We start from the raw sequence: 26,738 nt of genomic DNA on the forward strand, positions 1-26,738 counted from the left end.
TACTCTTAGAATACCACTAAGGGAGCAATAGATTTAGATACGACTACTTAAGAAAACATTGAAGGAACACCATTCCTATCCCATGGACAGCAAGAAAAAGTTACCAAGGTGTCACAGCACTCACTGCAAGCCATGCTGACATGTATAGCCAAGCATCACATTCTTCACTGAAAAGCTAACCTTCACCCACATAGCTTTTCCTTTTTATTTTTTTATTTAAACATCACCTGTACATTATATAAATTCTAGAGGAGGTGTATGAAATGAGGACAATTGCAAGCATTAAAGTGTACAGAACAGCTAAGACCACAGTCGCAATTAGGTAAATAATAAGGGTCATTTCAAGCCACCCTTTACAAGGTGCCTGGCATCTTTTCCTCCCTCCTCTGTCCTTCCTGCTCCCACTAGCACTCATGAGAATGGCCCACAGCCCTGCTAAATAACCGCATCACAAAAGCCTCTCCAGGGTGGACAAGATCCTATCAACCCTACCATCTTGGTAAGAGTTCTGCTCCTTCAGAGCCAAAAAACAAATCCTAACACAGCGCCGCAATAATATGATCAAAAATTGTTAAAATATTGTGCTTGCTTGACAAGCTGTATCTCCTATATACAGTACTACGCAAGACAAAGTCCTGTACAGTATTACTAATTCTAACTGAATTAGCATCTGCAAACAACTGAGCTTAATTCTACTCCACCAAAGTAAGCACTACTGTTGTGATTATTTCTTTCATTTATTACTTTTTTTCTTAATTGATTAAAAATGCAACAGTAATGAAATACGGACAACGAAAAGCCACCTTCATTGGATAAAATCCTTCTCACAACTTGATTACTGACTCAACTAGTTCAATTCCTTCTGCTTCAAAAGCAGAAAGCTAACAAAGCACTCACCCGCTTCCCCAGCCATCTTGTCCTCACCTGCTCCCATAGAACTCTCAGAGAACAACTTCCCTAGAGAGTAACATGACATACAACTGAAAAAAAAAAGAAATGATAAAAAGTGATCATCTGGAAATTTCTCCCTAAAGCAGCTGCTAATTTAAGGATCTAAATTAGCCTGTAGTAACTAAGCATGATAAGCTCTGAGGAGGAGAATGTCAACCTGGGAAAGTAAGTCACCTGCACTGTGTCCCAATCCTGCTCACCTTGCACCACCCCGCTGCACCCAGGACATGATGCTGCTGCTCACATTTACATGACATGACATGAGAACAGTAGGAGTTCCAGGTAAGAACTAATTAATTACATCTCATTTGCAGATGTATGTGTCACAGTGATAAACATCTTGGAGATCAGACAGTAATACTGCAATTTTACTTTATAAAGAAACTGAATTCCAAAAAACTAAATAGAATTATACAATAAATAGATTTAAGTGCTTTTAATTCATCACAATTCCTTTTCAAAGCAGTAGTGTTAGCGCAATCCAGATTATCAAACTACATACACCCTATTAGAAGGTCACTCAAACATTCACTTAACATTACCAAAACAGCAGGAAAAAAAAAAATATATTACTTTGTTGTTTAGTAATATGATTATGGCCAACTCACTGTATAGAGAGTATTTTCCATTGAATCGTTTCTCAGAGCACATAGAAAAAGGAAAAAAATAAATAAATACTAAATTCTTCAGTCAGGCACAGTAGAGTACATGTAAGAGAATGCAGTACACAGGCAATTGCATTTGACATTATCAGAAATGAAGCTGTGTGTTCAATCTTTCCTCAAATTTTACTTCTTCCTTCCCTTCCTTCCTGAGCTGCCATTTTCTCACGGTCAATACTGCATTGCAATCTCAAGAATAAGACTGGGTTTTGAACACTAAAATCAAATCAGGTATTTAAACAGGAAAACACCTGCTGAATTCTACGGGATTAAGTGAACGCCCTCTAAAAACACATTCAAAAGATAATTGAAAACATCAGAAATTTAAAGTATCTGCTTTTGTAAAGTAGAACAATACCTTTATTCAGGAATAGGCAATTCTGTTTAAGTGCAAAACCAGATGACTAATCATCATCTAGCTCATTTTCATGATTAAAACCAATATACGCTCAAAACCTAAGTCTTTGAAATATAGTGTTATTGCTGTGATTTCAACAGTATAAAGATTTCAATCTGTATGTTGGTGACAAAAAGTTCAGCTAACTTTAGAAACTATAATTCCTGTACATGGCAGAGCCTGTAGAACTATATCTAGTTATCTTTCTATAATCTTAATAACCTGCTTTTCATTAATGCCCATCTCCTGGGTCAAACTATATCTTCCAAAGAGTCTTTGAATACATCAGCAAATGATAAAGATATCAAGTGGCTACTAATTAACACACTCCCTGATTAATGGATGTACCTTCCCATTGTTAGGCTTTATTTTTAGGCATGACCTATGTAGTATCCATTGCTAATAATTCTAGTATATTTAATATCTGGGGTTTGTGCTGTATGAAGGTATGTAAACAATCTCCTTTGTAAGTTTACCACTAAATCTCTTACTATAAGAGATTTTGCGCTTTTGGAATCATGCACCTGTTTTATAAACCTGTTACAATTTCCCAGAGTTCTTTCTGAAGAGCCTGATCTGAATTCATGGATCTGAGTTCATGACTTTCTGTTGTGGTCCCCAAGTGCCATATTGAGCACTGATCCCACCACTTTCTCCTACTCATCCATCTCCTGTTTGTACATCCAAGGCTGGCACTTTTTTGCCGTGGTTTTAAATTAAGAATTTATGATGAGCTGATTGCCCATTGCAACTTTCTCAGAGTCACTGATTCTAAGGACACAGTCCTGCATTCTGTAGCTACAGGCTACATTTTTCCTCTAAAATCTGTAGATTTATTTCTCAATACAACCAAGCTTATTTTGTTTGGGTGCAGCTTAGCACATGACCACAACTCCTACATGACTGCCACCATCATTATTTGCAATTCCTTTTAACTTTCTCCTATATGCAAATATATCATCGTATTTGCCTTTCTAAATACTGCTGCTACATTAGCATTCCTTCAGTTTCTTCAAGCTTCTTTAGCATGCGACAAGATGCTTTAAAAATTAATATTGCCAAGCCATACAACCCCATGAGCAGAGAAATCTTTCAGGACACATTAGATGGTTTCACATCATTCAAAATATTTAACTTTCAACAGGCCTACCTATGAAGATTTCCTCTTGTTCCTGCTGATTATAAATCCACCATCAATTTTCACAGCTAAATTCTTTCTAAAAATTCTTCAAAACTTGTAACATATATTGACAATTAGCTCTTTTCTCTCCCCCCCACCCTCCCCCTTTTCCTGTATTTTGCTTTGTGGAGGCAGTGAAGATCCTAAACTACTGGAGATTAAAAGGTCTTTAAAGATTTAACACTGTTTGTTTGCTAAAGAGTGTTAAGGACATTGCTGGAATTGAATCAGCTTCATGGTTTGCATTTTACCTCAGACTTCAGGGGCTCCCTGATATTGATAGTCTAATATTTTTACTGTGTCTCTCACTCCTCTTTACCTCCAGCATTGTTCTCCAGTGAGAGGTTTCCCAGTTCTATGAAAGGATGGACTGCCACATTGAAAGGACCTGTCAGTCCAACAAGGAGCTTCAGAAACTTCTTCTCTACCACTTGAATTCTAATGAGCTCTTACACTATAAAATAGGGAAGACTTGATTTCTTTTAAAGCTCGTTTACAGCATTTTTTTGAGCACACAGTTTCGTGTTCATGGTGCCTTCCTTTTCTCTCCCTAAAAATGTCAATCCCCCTTCCTTTTCTCTCCCATTACAGTCTTAGCTTTGGGTGCCAGATAGTGCCAGAACAGATGAAGGACATGAGGGTTTTTGATATAAAAGCAGTAAGTCTGTATGATGTCTCATGAATGTTTGTCAACACTCCAACCATGAACTTTTCACCTTCTTTTCCTTATGTTGTGGGAAGCCTCTGAGTGCCTTCAGCATTCAGCTTGGCCATCTTTCTAGAGTTGCAACCAAGCTGCTTCTATGATTTATCTCCTCATCCTACGCAAACAGGTGTAAGATCCAATTTTACTCCAAACAGGGTTAAAACTTGTTTCACATTCTCACCACCTTTTGCATACTATTTAATTTTTTTGACTGCTCAGATGCTTTTAAACTGTCATCTAAATTCTCTTCCTGTTTCACTGTTCTAATCACAACACTCATCCAAACCTTAGAGCTTTCACTGTGCCTCTGTGACAAATACCCCGTGCTTTGCCTTTATGATTGTTCACAGTTCAGAACAGCCCTATCTAGAAAATAAGACAGCTTAGGTTAATGCTAACCATTTACTTGTTGTGTCTAGCTGGTACTACTTACCATTCAGTTTCTAACCCAGATATTCTCCCTTCTTCCCTAAATCCCTGCCTCGTTATCACCCCTTCTCATAATGAAAAATGCCCAGAGGGTAAGAAAGAACCTATATAGACTAAGGCCTCATCTAGCTTCTTTCTAGCAAATATGTAACCCTCCATTCCTTTTCCCTTTTGTCTGGATGAACCTCAGATAGTAAAGGCTCTCAGACCTTCCATACCAGAAATCTGAACTCAGCTCCCACTTTACTGAGCATGACATGCCTCCCAGTTGCCTTCTTTTCTCCTTTCCCATCTGGCTAGTCTAAGAATATTTTTTGCTGGCATCAAAGGTTGAAAAAAACTGAAATACTTTGGCAGAGTCAATAATCAGATCCTAACTTTACTCCAAGAATTCTAAATAAGAAAAAAGCATTTGTAATAAAAACTATGAAAACCAGAGAGCTAACACTATCAGTTGCTTGAGTAAGGAAGTTTTCTTCCAACTTCAGCTTACATAAAGAATTACATATTTCACTACTAAATGAAAAATTAATCTTCAACATTACAAACAATGTCTATAGTTTAAGGGTAGCCAGAGGACAAAAACAGTTTAAAGTGAGTATTTCTGGAGTAAATGAGGAATATATAACAGTTTCTACTGAGATACACAGAACAGACAGAAGAGAACTGCCATATGTGTTCTAAGTGCCCATCAGATAAACAAATCACGGCAAAATAAGAGAATAAAAGACATGTCTCATTCCACTTTGACATAATCACACAGGTCTAGCTGTAGACAAGGGGTGACGGGGAGAACTGCTGAGCAGGGTAAATTAGAGATGCTGCAAAATCCCTATTAGCACCTTCAAGTCTGACATTTTCTGCATCACAAGACTGGGAAGCAGCAGCTGCACTGCTGTGCAGCCAGCCATCCTTCCCTTTCAGCATCCCACTCTGAGATAACATTCATTCACCATAAATAGCTACCTTCCCATAATAATACAGAAGTTCAACCAAGTAGAAAGTAGCTTTGCTCTTACGTGAATCTGTGGGTATGTACTATGTTTTAGTTTTAACAGGAATCTCATAGATCAGGAAGAGAAAAGAAATACAAGTATCAAATAACCTCTGCAAGTGAGAACTTGGCTCCATGTGCTAGAGCTTCAGCATCCACAGAAAACAGGCATGAAAAACATAAAGATAAGTTGTCTCACACAGTTGATAAAACCTGAAGTGATTCTGTGATATGAAGTACGAATCACTCTGGAAAGCATTCAGCCATTCCTGGAAAACTAGAGGTAATTCTAGTGGAGAGAGGTTTCTGTCATAGCCAGAGTGACCAGAGGACTCTGCAGTCAAGAATGGCCTTTTCTAGATGCAAGGCTGCATCCTTTGTTCACTATTCGCAGTACAGATCATCCTGCGGTAATCAAACCAAGGACCAGGTGAACTCAGACCTACTTCTAGTTCACCACATTTTTATTGTTTTTTAAATTAATGAACTCCAATCATCTGTTTCAAAGTAAATTAAGAAACTGTGTACTTTTGTTTATCACACCACTGAAACTCACCAACAGAATTGTTTATTACTCACCTCTTTAGACTACAGAAATCCTACTATTTAAACATGTAAGATTCCAAACTAAGGTGAAATCACATAAAAACAAACTAATAATGATCTATTATTTGGTTAAAAATAATCACAGAGAGTACTAAAACTAAACAAGAGAGTTATTTCACTGTTCCCAAATACTGGGTGTTTGGAGGTCAGATTCCTGTAAACATTCAGAAAAACAGCTTTGCATTTCATTGTCAAAAAGTATCCATTATCCTCATTGTGTAGCAAATCCTGTACACTGCAGCACTGCCTTAGTATGCAGATAGTTCTTACTTAAATTGAGACATCATAGTCTTATATACCCTAAAAGTGATAGAGCTTTCATGGAACAAATGAACAGCAGACAACTCACATACCCATCAGTTTCATGCTGTCTTTCAAAACACAGAGTAAGAATCAGATCTCTATGCCAGCTATTTTTTCCCTCTCAGACAAAATAATTAACACAACTATTACAGCTTTTTCCTAGATAAAGACCAACTTTGATATATTTTTCAAATGTGTGCATGTACAAGCATGTGTACCTTAGGCCCAAAGTAGCTTTACTGTAGAAAGATTGTTTTTCCCAGCTCCATAATGATTCAGATACGTCAGGAAAGGGAGGAAGCTGCACCAGACAGAATTTGCCTCGAGACTGGCTGATGCAACTCAAGAATTGTAGCCAGAAAAGTGGGTGTCTGAGTTGGGGCTAGGAAAGGGAAAGAAATGTGCTCATCTGCAAGTTACTTAGGGGCAAGTGGGGCTCTGGGGCTATACCCCTGCCCTCCTCCTTTTTCATACTTTTTTATTTCCAAAATACAAGTTTCAATTTTAAACAAACCTCTTTCTAGACATACACTTAACTTGTAACAGCAATTATTTCAATAATTACCTCCCTTACTGCAGGTCCTCTCTCAAAATTCAGGAAAAATATTGCTTGGATTACTTCTTTATGTGAATAAAATCCCAAAGACACATATGATTCTAGGCAAGCCTTTTGCTGAGCAAGCTAAATCTAAAACAAGTAAAAAATTCCAATTTATTCCTCAAACTGTGGAAAATCAGTTTGAGACAGAGTCATGGATACAAGGTTGTGATGTTAATTTGTATCACATAATTAAATTTTGAAACACAACAGAAATCAGATACAGGCATGCAGAGGGGTTCCTGTTTTGATTTGTGTATACCATGATAACAAGAGCAGTATCTAAACTCAAAGGTTACTCAGTTTTTCACCAGAGCTTGCTTGGCAGGAAACCACACAGAACCTTCAGCCTTACCAGGCTGGCCACATGCCACACATTAAATTTATGTCTGAAAAATGCAGTGACAAACTGAAGCTACTCCCTGAAAACACTGATATATAATAAACCAAAGCTTTCACATTTTTTTGGTAGCATTAAGTATTTTAGGTTTCCATAGGTCCAGGCAACATTTGTCTATGGTCCAGATCCATACTGAAACCCACCAACAGAACAGCTCTAGTCTAATCAATGAAAATAAGGACTGTGGAAAACTAAAGCAGATCAAAAAGGGCTATAATGCTGGAATCGGGTAAAAGTTCTCTAATTCAGCAGCACTTCTTAAACAGCATCCAAACCTCCAAAGTCCATGAAAATACTCTTCCACATTTCCTTTCCTGTTGTGTTGGTAATTCAGCCACTGACCAGCTGGAAAAATGTCTCTGTAAGGGTCCTTTACCTCCAAAAGATAAGGTGTTAAAAAACTCTTTTCCTGAGCTGTCAAACAGACACAGCATCATGCTGTTGTCTCCTATTCTCTTGCTATGTAACCTACTTCACTTGCAATTACTTCCCATGGCTTATTAAAAGAAGTTTCTTTCAAATAATTCCACAATCCATGGTAGTACTTGGATAATGACAAAGACTAACTGCTCTCACATTGTGTATGTGACAGATCTCTCATAAGAAAGCCACTCTGAAACATTTTTAGTATGCTGCTGACACTTGGCTGTGCTTCCTTCCCCGTTCTGTTAACTTTTCTTTTGTCGTAATAGTCATTTCAACAGAGGGATGGATGAAGCAGGATGCGATGGCTTATCAAAAAGATGACTGAAAACAAGCTACGCAGCCCTTAAAAAAGTTTTATCAGCTGTTTTAGCTGAACAGCCAGGTAACACGTTTATTGAGGAATCTCCCAGTTGATGATTAGGAAGACCGATTTTGCTACCTCCATGTAGTTATTCAATATCTTCTTCTATGCGTAGATTGTTCAACCAGTACCCATGTCTCTGATACTCCCACTCTGGGGCTAGATGCCTGCAAGTGCAACTTTTTATTTATTTATTTATTTTTAATTTATTTTACACATCTGGTGTGGAGCTCAGAGCTGGGCTCAGCCCCACTGTGGAAGCGAGGCTGTGGAGATGGATCAAGGAGGCTGTGCAGCACGTGGGCAGATCCAAGCAGTGTTAATGGCCAGGTAGACAGAAGAAGTGAACACACTCATCTTCAGTGAATTTGTACCCATTACAAAACAACTGAAATCCACTTCCTCAGTGCAATAACCAAACTTGCCAGGCGTCAAGCATCTTGCTTGCAGATGTCAACTAATATGGCCTCTGAGGCTAATTCGCTTGACCCAGTCAAATAGTCTTCAATAAGACTGCAATCCTAGCCAAGCAGTCCCACCACTATTACCTCTCCATGATATCCCCTAAGTACTTATTCAATCTCCTGTTGGTTCAGCATGTTAGAAGTACAGCTGAGAAGGAAGGAGAGGAATGTAATTCACCTTGCACTAAACACAACTTTCACAAGAAGAAAACAGGCAAAAAAAAAAGGGAAAAAGAGAAATAGGACAAAGATCTCCAGAAGCTAATGGAAGAACAAGAACATGAGGTTTCTTTTCTGACTGAATAAAAAAAACATCTAGAGAGCAGGAGCAAAACAGGAAAAGAAATCATATTTTCTAACTTGCAAATCAGCCTTTCAGAAAGTTCACCACCTCCCCCTCCAAGACCTTCTCTCCTATCCTTGTCATCAGTGAAGGGAAGCAAGAGCATCCCATGTGAGGAAACACCTCATTCAGCAAATGCACACTCTCATCTATAAAAAACTGACTGAAGAGCTGAACAGTTTCAAGGATTCGTTCTACTTATACTCTCATGTGCTGGGTGAGAGTATTTACTTTCAACCAGAGGTTGGCCAGAGCACAGCTGGCATACAGCAAAGATGCGTCAGGGACTTCCATGCCTGGAATTAATGACTTTTAGCATGCCAAACTGGCCTTCTTACAGTAATATGTGCCCTTGCATGTCTGTGTGCAGAACATACAGAATTAAAAAGATGAAGGATTATTACCAGAGATCAGAGATTTTTAATAATGTCTGGCCTCAAGGAAAGACTGACCCTATCTCCTGAACTGCCTATTTCTTTTTTAAATTCAGATTTTAGTTTTAGGGCTATTCAAGCTCCCTTTCCCTACAGCTCTGACTCCTGCTGTGTGCACATGTGGATGGGTTTATGCTGAACATTTTTACAGCCTCTGGATTTCATGTACTGAAATCAGACAAGCACTGCTGGTGATAAGACAATTCTCACACCAACCACGAAGATTTGAAACACATCATTTGAAAAGAAGTTAACAGATGTTTACTAGATTATGACAGTTAAATCTGATTTCAGGTAACTGTGCAGTAAGTAGGCTGTAACAAGTAGATTACTCACAGGTGTAACAGTGACCAGAATGTATGGGCCAAAATTATTATGTAACTCCAAGAACGTAAGTACCCTCTATGGACTCAAAAGCTTTCCATGCAGAAGTTGACGACCCGATAGGAAACTGGGACTCTACACATACCCACTATTACCTATGAAAAAGCTTCACCTTCACTGGCAGTAACTCAGAAAGACTTACTTTGTATAGCACTCATCCTACTCAGGGCCATCAGGTAGAAAGAGCTGTGAGAGATCATAAAGAATTGCAGGAACTATTCTCGCAGCAAGATGAAATACAAACTATCTTAAATTCTACACGGCAAACAGCAATCATTGTGATCTTCCCCTCACAACTAATATTGGTGCACCTATTTCGTAACAGCATAGCTGTGGCTTCTGCTCAGCTGTTAACAACAGCTTTGTAAGCAAGTGTTGCAAGGCCTTATAGCTTTTTGATATGCCTATGTAGCTGCTTTTCTTTCCATTTCCCCTACTATGTGCCAGGTTACAGAAACACTTCCAAGCAGCAGATTCAAAAATAGAAAGAGTTCAAGGCCAGGTTTCACACCTGCAACCTTGCAGCTCTGGGCTGTTCCAGCTCTGAAGACCAGTCTCCTTATTATAAATCCAAAGCTTCCTCTAACATCCAGGTTTTATGTTCAGTAATTCTGAATGAAGTTTATGGGCTTTTTACTTACTTGTTTGGGGCAGGAAGGGTTAGGAAGAGGAGGGAAAGGGAATACAGCAGCAGCAGAAAGCGATCGCAAACACTCCGTACGCTTCCCGAGTTCCAGAGGTAGGGGGGTGGGGAACAGGAGACAAACACCTTAAAAACAAAACAAGCCCCCACATGATACTAGTATGCTATGCCAATGTACGTGCCAATGGGAAATATTGACACCTAGGGGGTAATTTGGATAGAAAAAGGCATCAGCAACCACTGTGCCTTAAGAAGTATATTTTGGTTTGCTTAGAAAGCAAGTTGTTCTGCAGTTGGACAAATCACCATGCAAGACCCATTTTTTGATTCCAGGTGTGATTTATGCAATTCATCCTGACTCTCTGCTCATTTTGGATGGACTGTATTATATTGTCTACCTTAAACAGGGCTTTTCTTGCCTCAGTTGCTCTAGTAGCCCTGCAAAATAGTTTAATAATCTCTAAGTGTCTGGCACAGAAAAAGATTAAACAAAACAAAAAACTGTCAATTTTGCTCCAAGACAAGGAAAGTATATAAAAAAATGAAATAAAATTGGGAGGGAATGAATCTTAACTCTGCATTGCCCTCGAAGAAGAAATATAAACAGAGCTCTTCTCTGATATATACTGACTGTCCAAATGGAAAATAAAGACCCAGTCACATTTTTAGAAAAACAGGATAAACAACTCCCTGTCCTAGCTAATAGTCTTCTTCTCCATGCACAGACAGACAGAGAGAGAATGCAAAGTTATTTGTACATAGCTAAGACTGCAAGCCACAGGAGTTTCTGTATTGCTCCTTAATTCACTCTAAAATTCATTTGGTGGGGGGAAGAGCTATCTCCAGAAAAAAAAATTTAAAAGAAAAAAGAAAAGAAAAACCAAATTAATCCCATGTCTTCATTTCAAAAGGCAGGAAAACTCTGGAAATGATCCTAATGTAAATCTCAGACAAAATTGCATTTTGCTGAAAGAAGAACTTCGGGTTTAGGGCACATATGAAAGTAGCTCAGAGCCCCCCATTAAGTTTCATTCTTCTTGAGCCACTGAGATGTCAAAAAAAAACTTCAGAGTGAAAATTTAGTAACTGGTTTACCACAAAGGAAAGAAGTTGAAAGGCAAACAGACCGTATCATCGGTGACTGAAGTTTGTCTTTCAGGAAATTAAGATCCGTATAGTAGTAAATAGAATACCTGAATTGTTTGCAAATAGGTTTAATCATCTAATTGCCATGTAGAAGGAAAAGCTATGCACCACCAGAATTCAGTACAGCTAATTACTAGAAGGCAAAAATAAAGATTTTTATCAAACATAGTGTGTGTTCTTCAGCTATTATATCAATATTTATCTCTCTTACAGCCCCTTCCTGGGTGGTTGCTGCACAAATTTTGTGTGCAGTCAAGAAGCTTCCCGACTGCAAACGTGCTTTTAAAAAGAAAAGCTGGCCCAAACCCTGCATTTCCAATTCAGTGATTCCGAAGCCTGTTAACTCCCTGGAGCAGCTGATAGTTAAAGACTTGTTTCCGCTTTTCTAACAATTTCCTGGTTTACATAACAATCCTAAAAGAAATGCTCTCAAGAAGTTTTCCAGCACAGAGAGATTTTCGTCTTCAATATATGTCTAGTTTCAATGCACAGAATATTTATATGATTACAATAACTTTAGAGATATATTTTTCAACAAATATATTTACATATAAATATGTGTCAGCTACTTGGTTTAAAATAAGATTATGATAATTTTGCCATATCCAGGAAATACAAAACACTGGCTTATGCCTGGTGCTTAACTCATGCCATTGTGAATAAAGAGGGGGGAGGGAAGGGGTTTAATGTTTAATTTCCTGTTAAAAACACACACAGGATAAAACCTTCCAAAGAGCAGTTATAAAACATGCATTTGTTAGCCAAGAAACTAGGTAAATATGGAATGAAGCCCAGGCTCACTTTTATTCCTTCCCCCCCCCAAAGAACAAAGTAACTGGAGGCCACGGTGCCTATTTGGAGGCACTGAGCTCTGTTGATAACTACTTAATCAGCCTGCCTGACTTACGCACCCTGCGTCCACTGGGGTAGTTCCTCAGGTAATGCAATGACGCAGTTGAGCTCATGGTACTGTATTGCCATGTATACTGCACATGTGCCAAGCAACCATTGCTCCAACTACTAACTACCTTTCTGACACAACTACCTGGCTAAACACAATTAAAATACGCATTAGCATGTAGTCAGTACCTACTAACAGCCAGTTTTCTAGCAACAAAAGATTGAGAATACCACTACATTCAGTAGTAGCTGAAGACACTACAAAGTATATATATTTTTTTTTCTACAAGTTACACGGGAAGTACTATTGTCAGATCCCACACTGAAACTCAATGCCATCCATCCTGGAACTGTGACTTTACCTGCAGCAATTCAGCCTTCATCACAGTTCTACCACGCATAATGACATGGTTATTCTGCAACTCATCACTAGATCCAGACAAGTACCATATTTCTATATGATATGTAACAGTAACAGCCTTTAACAATCCCATTTCTTCTCTTTGTTAAGATGCCCGAATTAGACAAAAATACAGACTGTGTTTACAAGAAGTCAAACATTTGTAACAGTTTTCAATAGTGACACTGTATTTTGGGATTTTACAATAAAAATAATCCATAAAATACTTTATGTCAATTATGTTAGGGTCAAGGTCAGGTCCTCAGTGCATACCTTGCAGCATGGAACTGGGGAAGCTGTGGTATTTCTTGTGACCTGCTGGGATTCACATTCCAAATTAGATGGAAACAGCCCTGTGAGAGGCTTCAATTTTGTTTTTCAAACGAGGATAAATTTATTATTGCAGGTATAGCTCAAGAGCTTTTGTAGCTTTTGGAAGCATATTATTCAAATTAACACAGCTTAAGCTTTTTAAGTAGATGAACCTTAAACACCTTCTAGTCAAGGCACTTAGTTTCATATTTGATGCAAGAAAAGAAAGGCACAGAGATTATGCATCTCCCTGGTGAATTTAATATGATGGCAGGCATGCTGAATTTTTTGCAGACTCTTTGCAAAACTGGCTTTGAGACAATAAACATTCCTGAGTTTATTTCTAAACCCTGCACTTAATAGCTATTGTAGGTATTTGTGCTCTTAAATCAACCACTATTGACCACTGATTTAATGACAGCTCATCAGTGAATCTCCTACTACTGCACGAGTTCAAAATCTTGCTGTTTATTTTCACTTGCTGGACTTCATGCCCTGATCCAATATTTCTTCATGTGAAAAGGCAATTGACTAACAACATTATGAGGGAGGAAAAGGAATAGGGTGGAGAAAACCTGAAACACAAAATGAGCCCTGACTTGCCTTCTCAGTACTCTACGTACCCCCGAGCAGTGAAATTTCAGGAAAACAATTATGCTTCTGGCCAACAGTCAAAATATATAAGATGTTATATACCCTTTGCTTCACTGTATGTTGCTACTGCATGCAAAAGCAAGATCATTTTTTTTTCTTCTCAACAGTAAGGCAAGTTTACAAGTATTTACTGCTAGTTACATCAAGGTATTAAAGATTCAAGCGGAGTAGTAGTATTCCCTAGTGCAGTGGTGACCTGAGCTTTTAATCCAGATGAATTTGACTGTAGAGTGCATTAGCTCTTCTCATAAAAGATTTGCTTTAATTTTAGCTCTCTCTCCATTTATCTTATGGCTGTGTGATCTTCAGCAGAGGTCAAAGAGGTTTCCCCAAAGAAACAGAAGCTGCTTCTTTTTTAGAGGGGAAAAGCGTATTTAAGACAGTTCGTCCTACTTTAAACATAAGTCACAGGATAGTTCTCTTTATGCTTTCCTTACTCTGTTGTTCTCCTTCCTTCTTTACATGCTCTGGAGCAATTAAACAAGCATGCATGTGCAGGCACACACATAAACAAATGAAACATGAAATGAAAACACCTGTGAAAGATAGGATACACAGCCCATATAATGCAAAGACTCAAATTATTAGTAACGTCTTACCATCATCCAGCTCAAGACAGAGATTGTAAACAGCCAGAGGCCTCTTAATACGTTGTCCTTGTCTTCTTGATTGCCTTGGTGGGGCATTTGGAGGAGATACTGACATAGAGATTGGCTCAGGAAAAGTGGCATCAGGCAGGGTTTTGAAAATCTGCAATCAAGAACACAAAGGGTGTTAATTATTTATCGTGAAGAGCAACCTGTGTAATGCAACTGTAAACCATTATCAAACAACATTTGTTTTGGATTTCATTCAAAGCAGGCAGGAGCCAAAAATCCATTCCTTCAAGTTTGGGAGTATGCCGTGGGTTTTTAATGAGTGCTTTTAAAATAAATAAATAAATGAATGAATAAAATATGAAAATAAGCAAAAGCACTGTCTACACATTAACCAAGCTGAAAATCAGTTAATCCAAAGACAAAATATTTGCAGCCACACTTGCCAGCTAGGATGGAGGGGAAGGGGAAAAAGGGGGATACTAACTTTATAAACCAGTAACTGAACAGATTTATAGCTTTAGCTAGGACCTATCATTTTGCCAGAATACCCATTTTAATTTTCAAATCTTTTGATATTATTATCATATCAGCCATCTTAATTTACAACAAAACAAAACCATACTCTAGAAGACAGCAGGAGGAAAATTTTGAGGGGAGGGGTTTTTTAGGGAGAGATACTATGGTAACATACCATGTTGAGAACTTTTTCAGTTAACTATTACATATTGACTCACACTTATATTAAATGATGATATCCACAAAGATACATATAAAAAGGATCGCATTTCTTGTCACCATTTTACCTTTCGAGTCATGACCATTAGCGTACCACCACTTCACACAAAATATCATGTCATTTCTCTCAGGATTAACCATCAAAGCAGATTTGCTCAACCTGATAGCATTTCTACTTTGAGTGTCATATACAGGGTACAGTCTAATGATGCTGATTTACTTCTAGAAAATTATCAGTATGCTAACATAGCTAACATAACACAAGCCTTTTCCAAGTGATCATGGCAGATCCACATGAACAAATTAGCTTAGTACATACCTCAGTAAAGACAAACCAGCAGATAAATAAAAACAGCACCTGAACAAGAAAAGCCCTGTGTCCTTACAGACCCTTACAGCAACTCAACACAGCAATATAACAAGATACAATGAAACAGTATAAGGTATTCTTGTGCTCTGCAACGTCACATTGCCATATCTCTGTATAGGAAATACTATAAAGAGGAGATCATAATGAATCTTGAAGAAAAAACTTTCTATGACGTAGAAATTCATGCAGAAAGTATGAAGAAATGTCACAGGTAACACATTTCTGGATTATTACAGCACATGTCAGGTGTAGCATGAAACTGCAAGCCAGCCAGGCTACTCTAATAGGTGAGAAAAACTCTATAAGCATCCTGTAGTAAGGCACTCAAGACATCGCGTTAGAAGTATAAGAAACTCCACATGACATCATATCCTGGCCTGTAAACCCTGAATATTAACACATGTAGGAATAAGATGACCCAAGAACCCATGCATACATTGTTTTATAGCTGCTTAATCATAGTTCTTGTATTGGCAGGTAGAAGTCTGTGCTGTTACAAAATTATCAGAAACACCATTTTCCATGAAAACTGTGGAAGAATGATCATATTTCCCAAAACTGGGCAGCAGCGGGCAGAAAGCCTATATATGTTGTGCAAAGGGAAGTTCTAGTGGAAATATTATCTTCTTTCCCAATAAGTGATTGTTGCTGTGGGGGAGGTTGAATGATGTCATTTGAACTTCCCCATACCAGTGTCGAGAAGACTGGCTCCCCCTCCTTCACATTTCTATGAAGGATTATGAGAGAACCAAAATAGTACAAAAAAACTCTCTAAGAACAAAATATTTATAAAGAAGAAAGGAAACAGTCCAACCTGCCCCAGTATAGACAGAGCAGCACTCTCAGACAGTGACAAAGCTCTAATTGTGCTCAGAGTGCTAAAGCCATCTCTTAAAACGTGATGTAATATATAATAGTGAAATCTAATGCGCACCTCCATGGCACTTGGCTAACAGTACCACACTGCCCCCTTATGTGTAAATACAAGGCTAGATTGAGCAGTTCCAGGGATAAATATTTGCTTCTGAAAAATTCAAAAGTACCAAAACTTTAAATGCCATATTTTCCATGGACTAAGTGTTGTATTTGGGCTCCCTGGTAAATAACTCTCTGCCAAGAGGTTTCAGCATGTTGTTTACTATGTCACATTCCGCAGCTGTGTTTATTTGTACAGCCTTATCCACGCATCTTCACTGAAATTAATGATGGTGAGAAGAACAAGTATTCCCCAGGAGAACTTCATAAGCTATGAGCTTTCTTGCATGCATTCAGGTGGCTTGCACAGGTTGCAGTAAACTTCTTAAGTGTTTTTTTCTTACTAGTATTTCAATATACTCTTCTAAAATATAAGAAACTAAGAGAGCCACAGAAGGAAAACACAATCAAGAAAACCACAAAGGCAATCCTTACTCAATGATACCCAGCACCACACAGGCAACAGAATAATGAATTAGAGGCAGGTATGAATCCAAGCCGATTTCTACCTACAAGTATCTATGATGCAAAAGAGATGACTGATGGTTTGTTCCAGTTTATTGGGGGGAGGGGAGGGGGGTGAACCTTACACAATAAACAGAAAAAATAACAAGCAAGCAGTGGAGTCACACTTCAAACAGCGGCAGTCCTACACATGCTAGCTAACTTCATATAGATACCAGTGGCAGGCAGTCATGAGCTGCCCAAATAGTTCTCTCCTGCCAGGCCCATCCCCTATTTTACCTGACTCTACTCTTGACTTCTTGTTATAACAGACTGGTAGAGAAGTTTCCTTTCTGGGATAAGGACAGTAAGTAGTATATTGCTTTCTAGGAAACACGGATCACATCCTGAGAGCTCTGGAGTAGCAAAAGGCCATGTGTTCTCCACTGGGACCAAGGCAAGGGTCCAAAGAAACTCCACTTTCTCACTCCTACAATGCAATGCTACAAGCTGCATGACTTATTTCCTTGTGCTCACATTCAGTATCTGTCTCCACAGAGAAGAAAAGGATTCCTGAAAGGCACATTTAGATATGTACTAGAGAACACCACCTCTTGACTATCTGCAGAGCAAATTTACCCATGCAGAGCACATTGAGACTAATTGTCACACTCAGCAATCAAATCACCAAGTATTACAGGTTGTCCTGCAGGATTCTGAGACACACAAAAACAAAGAAAGAGAAACCAGAATCCCAAAAAAAACCCATACACACAACCACCAGAATGATCATTAGGGTTTACATCTTTTTACATAAAAAACAGGAAACATCCTGCCCTCATGTGTTGCATGAAGAAGTATATTTGGAGTAATTTTTGCTCTTTCAAGCAGCTGATATTTATGTTCATCCCTACTTTGGTATTTTTGTCTTTTCAGTAGGAAAATAAAAGCCAGTAGAGCCCATCAATAACTGGACCTGATTTCAGTTTTCTTTCTGGTGCAAACCAAAGCTACAGCTCATACCAGTTTTGCAAAGGCGAGCATCTGAAAAGCAAGCAGAAGGTCAACCTCTGCCCTAAGAAGTGCACATACAGCATTCAGCTGCTCTTTTCTGCTTTACTTTCACTTAAATAGAAAAGTACTTTTCATGATGCCTTAATGGATATTTGTCTGCTGCACTGACTGAAGCACTGTAACATCTGCCTTAGAACAGGGGGATGGAGGCATGCTTTATTTCAGTTGTGGGGAGAAAAATGTTTTGGGTTTGGTTTCATTCAAATTTGCTTCTAGCCTTATTATTTAAATGCCATTCAAGTATAAATGTTTCACAGCTAATAAAAGATGCTGCTGCAAGAAGCACACTGTATATGCACAGAAGACAGAATTCAAAATCATAACACAATGTGAGCACCTGAAATGGTACTAACACTGTGTTTTGACTGACCTGCACAACAGAATGGGACCACACCTGACTAAGTTGCAGAGTATCTTCTTGCACTGCAAGCTGTTGCTATCAGATGCATGGCTAAGCAACCACACATACACAATCAGATGGAAATCCTCCCATGGAAGAGGAGGAGTGGAACATGCTATTTAACAGAAGATCTCTTTGCTACTCAAAAAAAAAGCCTCCCTTCAAGTAGAAATCAGATCCACCACCATCACACATCTGGATTGCAGAATTTACCACAGCTTAGACTAATGCCAATATAAAGATGAGAATGAAGTTTGGTCACTGAATTATCTCATTCAAGAAGCAATAAAAATGTACTAAACCAACCTGAAAAATCAAACAACTTCGCAGTCACATCCACTGTTACACAGTTTTTGAGACTGCAGCTAAACTGCATTAGATTATAAAATACCAGTTCTCTACAAGATAGTTCTCAAAAGTACTGGCATCATGCTATTAATCCATGGGGGTACACAGTCAGAAACTAAGTGAAACTATTTACACATATAGCACTCCATTTTATGAAGCAACAAATCCAACTGTTACTCAGTCCCATTCAAGTTAGTCCTGTATTTTAAATGATTGTTTAGGTCTGATGTTCCATGAAAGCCAAATTTAAAAGTGCACACTGACTTAAGAGGTGGATCAGTCTTCAAGCCTGCACTGTAAAAGTTACAACAGAAAAGATGAGACTCTTGTCACAAGCCATTTAAAACCCTGGTATGTTTGACCTATTTCTCTCTATGCAACAGCACAAAATGGATTCCTTACAAGGTTAAACAAACCACACACCATCTTGGATGTACACCGTTAAGAACAACTCTGTCTAGAGCAGTGAGCACCATCCCTCCATAAAACCATTTCAATTCCTAAACCTGTGTCCCACAAAGTCTACGGAAGCATTTTGTAAGAGTAATGAGCCAAATTCAACATATTATCATACTGTATTCTACCAGCAGATCCACATGGCAGCAGCCCAAGGAATTTTGCCAGATTCCCCTTAATCTGCAACAACAGTGTTGGACTCTAGATCCTGAGCTCTTACTAGAGCTGATTTCAGAAATTAAAAAAAAACCATGGTTGGGAGGATTTAACGGCCTATTCCACAAGTTTATGACTAGATGTATAGTTGTACATGGAAATGTAGATTAGATTGTGCTGCTACAAGAGAATACTGATCTGTTCTTTCTGGTCTCAAGCCGAACTAATTAATGAATTTCAGTACGTTTGCCAGGAAACACTTTAGGAAAAGACCCAGACATCAGGTCATCTCTGTCTGCTTTGTATCACCAGGGTAATTAAAATTTCCACTAAAAATCAGTGGGAGGCAAACAGCAAGGACAGGGTGGGATGAAAAAGAGAAGAAAAAAAAAAAAAAGGCTTAGTAATAGAGCTAATTAGGATAAACTTATAAAAAGTCATTAAAAGCTTAAAGCTGTGCCATGATTTTGTTGCAAGACAAAACCTCCATTCACTCTCATAACACCTACCACACAGAACATGCATCTACTTCTTTTGAGTACATGAGCAAGAATCAGAGTACCAGAAGTAGCTGTCTAATGCAAAGGAGGCTAGATCATGCAAGGTCATTCCAAATTCCTTGAAATTCAGGTAGTGTTATAGCCTCCACTATTACAATATTTTTTTAAGAGGACAGTATTTCTCCAGACAAGAACATCAGTACAAGTTTTTATTTGGGTAATTTCCCTTCAATACATACTTGATTTGCAGTTGGTAAATAATAGAAACACACACAGTCACTTCAACTGATATTTATTGAACAGTATGAAACATCATCCCCACAGGCCACATATACTGCTCTATCCTTAATATATTTTACCGCTATGGTACTCGTTGCATTTCCATGACAACTAGCTATAACATGCTGACCAAAGAATATTTTGTAAATTAGCAGCTAATGGGATAGTGCATGAGAAACTTATCATCACCATGGTCTTTCCATGACTTAGTTTCCTTTCAGTGTAATGCAAGCCCAGTTCAGGTTAGATCCAGCAACCCGTACAAAACAGAAGAACATGTATTTCCATTAGAGACAAAAATGCTCAAGACAAAGGAGGCCAACTATGTTAGTTGTCCACAGTGTGCTCGATGTTGATAGGCATTCTAAGCTGTTTTTCCTCTTAAGATAATGAAGGCATTTGTTGTGCCATTCTTTTTGCCATTTCCTGCAAACCTAAAGCAACAATGTCTTTTCTGTCAAGTTATAATTTTACCCTAGATATAAGCATTTCAGGAAATGCAAGGTAAAAACAAACATCTTGAAACACATTGTGGTAGCTCAGCCACTATTTGTAACCACTAGCCACTAATTGTACACTAACTGCAATTCATTTTTTAACAGTAAAAACCACACTCAATAAGATGAAGAATTCTAGATTTTTTTTTTTTTCGTTTTTGAAGGCATTGCAGAAACTAACTGGAGCTATTAAAAGTTTAATCATAATAGAAATTACAAAAGATCAACTTCTGGAGAGCTAGGACAGAAATTTCAGTTCAAAACTAATTTCTGCACCAACTCTAACAATTTTTTAGGAAATTTCTAGTATACTGAAATCTTTGGGAAATGATCCTATGTTACTGTAGTGTCTCACTTTTTTGCGTTTTTCTTTACTATGGAAAAAGTTACATAAACCTGGTTTATTTCTGGTTTTAGTAAACATGGTTTCTTCTTCTGTTTCTCAAAACACGATTCAATAAATACAAAGCATGTAGAATCACAGAATGGTTTGGGATGTACGGGACCTTAAAGCATGGCAGGGACACCTTCCACTGGACTAGGTTGCTCCAAGCCTCATCTTACCTGACCTTGAACATTGCCAGGGATTGGGCAGCCACAGTTTCTCTGGGCAACCCATGCCAGTGTTTCACCACACTCACAGGGAAGAATTTTCTATTTATTTCTTTTTTTAACATGCACTAGAAATTCTTGACATCTAAACAGAATTTGTATTCAGTGACCAAAATGTGATAAAGCTCATTATGTCTAAAAATCACATTAAATATTTTTGAAACAGGTTTACAAAATCTTCAATAAAAATTATTGAAGATTTTGGTAATTAACAAGTTAAATAGAACCCTTAAGCAACTTACCTCCCCAAGATTACCACTGTGTCCACTCCAATACAGGTGTGCTTGCCTCCACGTAGTTACCATGACTTTTGCACATCAGCATCTATACACTGTAAAATCTGATTTTCTGTGCACTGGCTTCCATGAGATTGCACAGGATGCAGATTTTCTGAGGCTTTGGATTTTGAGGCTTGAATTCCACTACAAACCACAAAACATTTTTATACAATATTCCCAGTCATTATACTGGTGGTAGAGGGGATAAGATCAAGAGCTGAAAGACACCTGAAGCTAAGTCTCTAGAGGGCCACCAACCAGATAGCATCAATAATGCTCTTGATGGTGCCGGGCACACACTATTTAGTTAGAATGCAACAGAGGATGCAGCCTGAAAAGTAAACGGGTATAAGTCAAAACCAGAAACAGAAAACATCCTTGGCTGTGAGCCAAACCACAAAGCTCTATAAACAAACAAAAAATTAAATAAGTAAACCAATCCATCCATCCAAGGCAGCCTTTTTTTCATTGCAAAGATACCATTTGCTGAGACCATCTGCCTAGCAGCCTGACTACCCATAGCCAAATGAAACACTGCTCTCAGGGATTTGTTGATACTGTGGATCTCAACCTCAAACTGGAATATCTGCTACTTGCTCTTCTTAACACAAAAGGAACTAGAGCTCTGGACAAACTGCAAATTACTAAAAGTGACAAAAAGAACCAAGGGAATTTTCAGACAAACCTGATGTATCTGTAGACCCTAAAAGCCACTCGTTTGTCCTCACTACCTCAAACCATGTAGTTCATGTTTGAGCTTTAATGAAGAAACTAAACATAGTCTGTAAAACATGACACTACAGTCTGGAGGACAGCTGTGAAAGGATGAAAGAAAAGAAATCATACCAAGGTCAAAACCGTGTGTCTTTTGATCGCTTGTGAATTATGAGTTTGTTGACTCAGCCTTTCTAAAAGTAGCACTTCTGATACAAAGACTGCAGCTCCTACTGGATCACATATCGCCCCACCTTTTAACAATTCATGAGAAGAACACTCCTGATAGCAGCCCATTCACTGCTATCAATGAATCCATTCTATTCATTGAAGGAAACGAGAGAGTTAACCATATACCAAGGCTTGCAATGCCTACACATCTGTCTACTGCACCAGCAGAAACAGCAGATTCACCTTCTCTTCCGTACTCACCTACTGTAACTCACACTAAGGACAGTATTTTAAAAAGGTTGTCCTTCCCAGTTACAGCTACATATAATAGCTTTGTGTATCTTGTTTAGTTACTGGAAAAACTTTAAATAAATAAATAAATAAATAAAAAAGCCTTCAAGTTAAGATAAATACTCTATCTAATTACCTAGCTATCTAAAACACAACATACTCCTAGTTACTAAATGTAAAATAATGCAGGAGAATGTTTGCATGTACTTTTTTCTTGAAAAGAGCATGAGAAGTCCTGAGAAGATAAAAGGTGGCACTTACAAACCTAAGTTCGGAGCCAGCAAAAGCAACAACCATGGCCAAACACACTACAGGTAAGCATGATCTACCCTTCATTTTCAATAACTAGACATATACATAAACATTTATACACACACACAAATACAAATAAATATATATATTACACCTAGTTTTCGACAAAAATTATTAACAGAAATACAGTTATGTATTAGACCATCATGAGACAGGTTAGTTTTACCCTACTGATGTGTTGTTGCAGTAGTAATACTGCTCAGTATGAGAGGAACTGAAGATTCAGACCCCTGGTGCGTGCGCTTGGCTGAGGAGCCACTGGAACAAGGCTACCATCTGCAGGCTTATGACTGAATGCCTCTAAATCAGAATCCTGCCTAGATGTGGCGATATTTTTTTGGGGACCTGACGAAATCAATCTGAAAATGAAGTTGCTAAGCCACTGGCCATCATATTTGAAAAATCATGGCAGTCAGGTGAAGTTCCCGATGACTGGAAAAAGGGAAATATAACCCCCATTTTCAAGAAGGGGAAAATGGATGACCCGGGGAATTACAGACCAGTCAGTCTCACCTCTGTGCCTGGCAAAACCTTGGAGCAGATTCTCCTGGAAGGCATGCTAAGGCACATGAAAAACAACAAGGTGCTTGGTGACAGCCAGCGCGGCTTCACTAAGGGGAGATCCTGCCTGACCAATTTGGTGGCCTTCTGTGATGGGGCTACAGAACTGATGGACAGGGGTAGAGCAGTTGATGTTATCTACCTGGACTTGTGTAAAGTGTGTGACACTGTCCCATATGACATCCTTGTCTCTAAATTGGAGAGACATCGATTTGATAGGTGGACCACTCGGTGGATAAAGAACTGGCTGGATGGTTGCACGCAAAGAGTTGTGGTTAATGGCTCAATGTTCACCTGGAGACCAGTAATGAGTGGTGTCCCTCAGGGATCAGTGTTGGGACCAGTCTTGTTTAACATCTTTGTCGCTGACATGGACAGTGGGATTGAGTGCGCCCTCAGCAAGTTTGCCGATGACACCAAGCTGTGTGGTTCTGTTGATACGCTGGAGGGAAGGAATGCCATCCAGAGGGACCCTGACACGCTTGTGAGGTGGGCTGATGCCAACCTTATGAAGTTTAACCATGCCAAGTGCAAGGTCCTACACCTGGGTTGGAGCAATCCCAGGCACAGCTACAGGTTGGGCAGAGAAGAGATTTAGAGCAGCCCTGCGGAGAAGGACTTGCGCGTGTTGGTTGATGAGAAAATGAACATGAGCCGGCTTCAGTGTGCACTTGCAGCCCAGAAAGCCAACCGTATCCTGGGCTGCATCAAAAGGAGCGTGACCAGCAGGTTGAAGGAGGTGATCCTGCCCCTCTACTCTGCTCTTGTGAGACCTCACCTGGAGTATTGTGTACAGTTCTGATGTCCTCAACATCAAAGGGACATAGAACTGTTGGAAGATGTCCAGAGGAGGGCCACGAGGATGATCAGGGGACTGGAGCACCTCCCGTATGAAGATAGGCTGAGAAAGTTGAGGCTGTTCAGCCTGGAGAAGAGAAGGCTGCGTGGAAACCTCATAGCAGCCTTCCAGTATCTGAAGGAGAGTTATAAGGATGTTGGGGAGGGACTCTTCATTATGGACTGTAGTGATAGGACAAGAAGTAATGGGTTAAAACTTAAGCAGGAGAAGTTTAGATTGAATATAAGGAGGAAGTTCTTTACTGTAAGGGTGGTGAGGCACTGGAATGGGTTGCCCAGGGAGGTTTTCGAATGCTTCATCCCTGGTGGTGTTCAAGGCCAGGTTGGACAGAGCCTTGGGTGACATGGTTTAATGTGAGATGTCCCTGCCCATGGCAGGGGGGTTGAAACTAGATGATCTTAAGGTCCTTTCCAACCCTAACTATTCTATGATTCTATTGAGAATACACCCCTACATTTGACCCCCTATCACACTGTCATTGTACAAAGCATCAGAATGAAATGTTAAGATCTTTCCAAATGGCACTGTTACAGCTGTAGACATCCACAAAGCCTCATCAGTGTTTTCTTCTCCACAGATTTCCCTGTTGCCATTACAAGGATTTATATCATTATTGCTTTGCATAATATTTTTGCTCTTTGTTAAAATACATTTTTTATCTTCCATTATGACTGCAGGATCTTTAGAGGCACTCTCTGCAATGAAGTGCAAATGGCATGCACACAAAAAATTTGGAAATAAAGTATTATCAGCTGACCGACACATTGTTTATTCAAAAATCTGTTAAATAGTTTTAAATACGCCAGCCCTCCTGGTGAGGCAAAGCTGACTAGAATTCTGAAGAGTATGTACTAAAACAGAAGCATATATTGCACTATCATGCATTAGCAATGATCAGTTAGGATGTCATTCACGTCAATTTGGCCAATATAAAGAAAACTTTGTAAATTCAATACTTCACTTACCATTGAAAGCTGCAATAAAACATAATTCTTTTGTCATATCGCTTCTGCATAAGAATTTACTTTTTAAACTCTTCAGTGGTGCACCAACCTTTCTCTTCTCCATGCGCCCTGCAGCATTTCACAGACTATTTTCTATGACTAACAAAATTTTATTTAAGAATGTCCATTTTAGCACCCTCCATAAGCACTTCTCCCTTGCCACCTCCTCCACACCTGCAAGCACAGCACCCTGACCATCGAGACTGAAGCAAATATTAGTCAAGTGAATTCTGCTCCCTTATGAACATTTCTGTTTACTTACTTAGGAACACTGCCTACAGCCAGTGGAAGATGAGATATCTATCACTTGGAAATTTCATATAAAGTTGTGGGAAGTTGCCCAAAATTAACTGAAAGTAATGTAGGCAAGTCAAGAAGGCAGAAGGCTGTCTCATTTGTACGTGCCATGTAATTGTAATCACAGCATCTCAGTTGACTGCTTCTATGCCCAAGAACATGACTTTTGATTTTCTTTTTTTAATCTAATATGGTTACTCACAGTACATATTTTGTTTCTTTTGGAGCAGTCTCACAGCATACCAATCCAGGTATTGATCCAGACTCAGTTCCTTTTAATGCCACCAACTGCAGTCACAAACGTGACTGGAGATTTGATATACAGGCTTCTTACTATGCACAAACTACATTAAGATTTCAAAAACTGTAGTCTTTTAAACAAACAAACAAAACATTTGCAGTCAATTTACTGCACTGTGTGTGTGCGTCTCACATGGACAGGCTTTCTGTTATCCACAGGGCAGAGAAATGGTTTAAACAGTTTGCACACACTACAGTGAAATGCAAGAATTGCTACGACTTCTACCAAAACCATGATGAATGTCTTTGCTGCGCCTGCTGCCCTTTCTGTGTTAGACTCAGCCAGTCATTAAGGCATGTAATTTGAATTAAGATCAGGAATAGTTTCAATGACACTACTAATTAGTTACATGCTTGAAGTTAAGCACATGCTGAATACCTTCCTGAACTGAAGCCTATGTGTTTCTTCACGAACTCTGCCCTAACGGAGATACCTTAATGCAATTTTTTTCCCCCTCCAAGTCAAACACTTGTTAACTTGAGAAACATTCAGCTTGGAGAGGTTTTAAATTGCTACACCACAGCAATCCATCACAATTACAATGCATTGTTTCTTGGTCCTCTGCTGCAGCCAAAGGCAAAGCAACACAAAAGCTGAAACAAGCCCTCTTTAGTATTTTTGATATGTCCCTTTACCAAGAGTTACCAAGTAGATCTGCTGTGTTATCAAAAACAGACTTAATATAGATGATGGCAGTGCCACTGTACCCTAAAGCATTTACCTGCAACAGAACCGATTTAAACATGCAGTGATTTCTAAGTGGAGACATGTACCACACCTGGTCATGCTACTTCCTATTTTGACAAACAACT

General features: G+C 38.9%; 1 protein-coding gene across 3 annotated transcripts in view; it reads right to left on the reverse strand.

The window, feature by feature from the left end:
* ARHGAP10 (Rho GTPase activating protein 10) overlaps positions 1 to 26,738 on the reverse strand; it is a 152,324-nt gene that overhangs the window by 24,393 nt on the left and 101,193 nt on the right. For all 3 annotated transcript variants that reach the window (XM_057402049.1, XM_057402048.1, XM_057402047.1), the window contains one exon: positions 14,293 to 14,443. In XM_057402049.1, the coding sequence (XP_057258032.1) occupies positions 14,293 to 14,443 (151 nt within the window). The remainder of the gene's footprint in view (positions 1 to 14,292; positions 14,444 to 26,738) is intronic.

Source organism: Pezoporus wallicus, unplaced genomic scaffold (genome assembly GCF_028554395.1).
Source record: "Pezoporus wallicus isolate ANWC-B61680 ecotype Strahan unplaced genomic scaffold, APGP_CSIRO_Pwel_v1 contig_7178, whole genome shotgun sequence".
In the NCBI taxonomy this organism is placed as follows: Eukaryota; Metazoa; Chordata; class Aves; order Psittaciformes; family Psittacidae; genus Pezoporus; species Pezoporus wallicus.